Source organism: Alligator sinensis, unplaced genomic scaffold, assembly GCF_000455745.1.
Source record: "Alligator sinensis unplaced genomic scaffold, ASM45574v1 scaffold4_1, whole genome shotgun sequence".
NCBI classification, from domain to species: domain Eukaryota; kingdom Metazoa; phylum Chordata; order Crocodylia; family Alligatoridae; genus Alligator; species Alligator sinensis.
This window is the reverse complement of record NW_005841887.1, coordinates 3467941-3469338: the sequence shown is the minus strand read 5'-3', so window position 1 is coordinate 3469338 and position 1398 is coordinate 3467941. Positions and strand designations below refer to the sequence as shown.

General features: G+C 59.6%; 1 protein-coding gene across 1 annotated transcript in view; it reads right to left on the bottom strand.

Annotated features, from left to right (window-relative positions):
- LMLN (leishmanolysin like peptidase) overlaps positions 1-1372 on the bottom strand; it is a gene marked incomplete at its 5' end in the record, with an annotated part of 29295 nt that extends 27923 nt beyond the window's left edge. Inside the window, one exon of the mRNA XM_025196950.1 lies at positions 1230-1372. Within this exon, the coding sequence (XP_025052735.1) occupies positions 1230-1372 (143 nt within the window). The remainder of the gene's footprint in view (positions 1-1229) is intronic.
- Between the last annotated feature and the right edge of the window lie 26 nt (positions 1373-1398).

Below are 1398 nucleotides of genomic sequence, written 5' to 3'. Positions count from 1 at the left end.
GGCCATGCAGCCACATACCAGCCACCATCTCCCCCTCCCCTGAGCAGCCGGCTGGGCAGCATGTGTGCAGCCTGCACATGGCAGGCACCACCACTGTGCCCCACATCACTTGCTTGCAAAGCCTCTCCGCAGAGAGGCACCCTTGCCCGCACCCCGTCCCTGCTCCCAGCTGTTGTGTGCCGCCTGGGGCCGGCAGCAGCCCCCGTTCCCTCAGCCCCCAAACCATCTTCCCCAGCCCTGCCCCAAGCCCCACTCACCTCCATGCTCCAGGGGCGAAGGGCGAGTGTGAGCCTGAGCTCGGCCTTGGCTGCCCCAGAGGCTCACGCTCCACCCTCGCCCCCCTCCCTCCCCCGCAGGGCTGGGGGTTTCCTGCCCTTTTTGCAATTGGCTCCTGCAGGCTGGAGCTGTGCCAGCCTGCACGAGCACTTTGCAAAAGCGGAGAATCCACGGATTTCTCTGCTAAAAAGATAGATCTGCGTTTTCTCCGATAAAAACAGGGAATCCGTGGTTTTCTCCGTTTTTCCCCACGGGAAACGGAAAACGCGGATCCCCGGTCATGAGTAGGGACCTACCCAAATTGAGGCAGCAGACAGGTGATCTTGCAAACTGACAATAGCACCAGCCCCTAGTTTCGCCATCTTTCCATGGCATGCTGTCGATTGGCCGAGGGGCTCCGCCAGCCCCACCCCTTGCCAGTGACTGGCTCAGAGGACTGCCCTTCACCAATGTCTATTCCCCGCCACCCCACAGTGGGCTACGGCTAGCTGCTGGCTCCCACTGAGGAGCCAGCATTTTACGTTTAGTAATTTTTTTTCCAGCGAAAGTACACAAAATTGTGGAAATCACCATTTTTTGCTGCGTTTGCAGAAACCGCCGGTTTTTGCAGTTTCCAAGAAAACTAAAAAATCATGATATGAGACGGTCCCTGGTCCCTAGTCGTGAGGTCTGCCGAACACAATCACCTCTTTCTGGATCTGGTTTCACTTAGTACACCACATCCAATCTCCACCTGCAGCCCGGCACTGGATAAAGATCCAGAGTGCAGGGCCCGGGTCAGGCGACACGAGCTGGGTGTCACCGGCGCGCTCACTGAACCCCACGCCAAGTCTCCACGTGATTTTGCCTTGACTGGGATGGAGCTTCTTCCACCACTGCTCTGTGTGGTAGCCCCTTCCAGTGCTTCACTACCAGAGGAAGTCTTCCCCCGCCCCAGGGCGGGCTGTGCTCACCTCTCGATGCTGCGGTCGTAAACGATGTGAATCCGCAGCTGCTGCCCCGCGTGTCTCTTCAGCACGTGGTTTTCCTTGAGCCCAACTCTGTAGACCACCTGGGCAGGGAGGAGGGGCGAGGGTGGGCGGGGCTCTGGCGTTGGCCCCGCCCCCCGTCCGGCCTGACCCC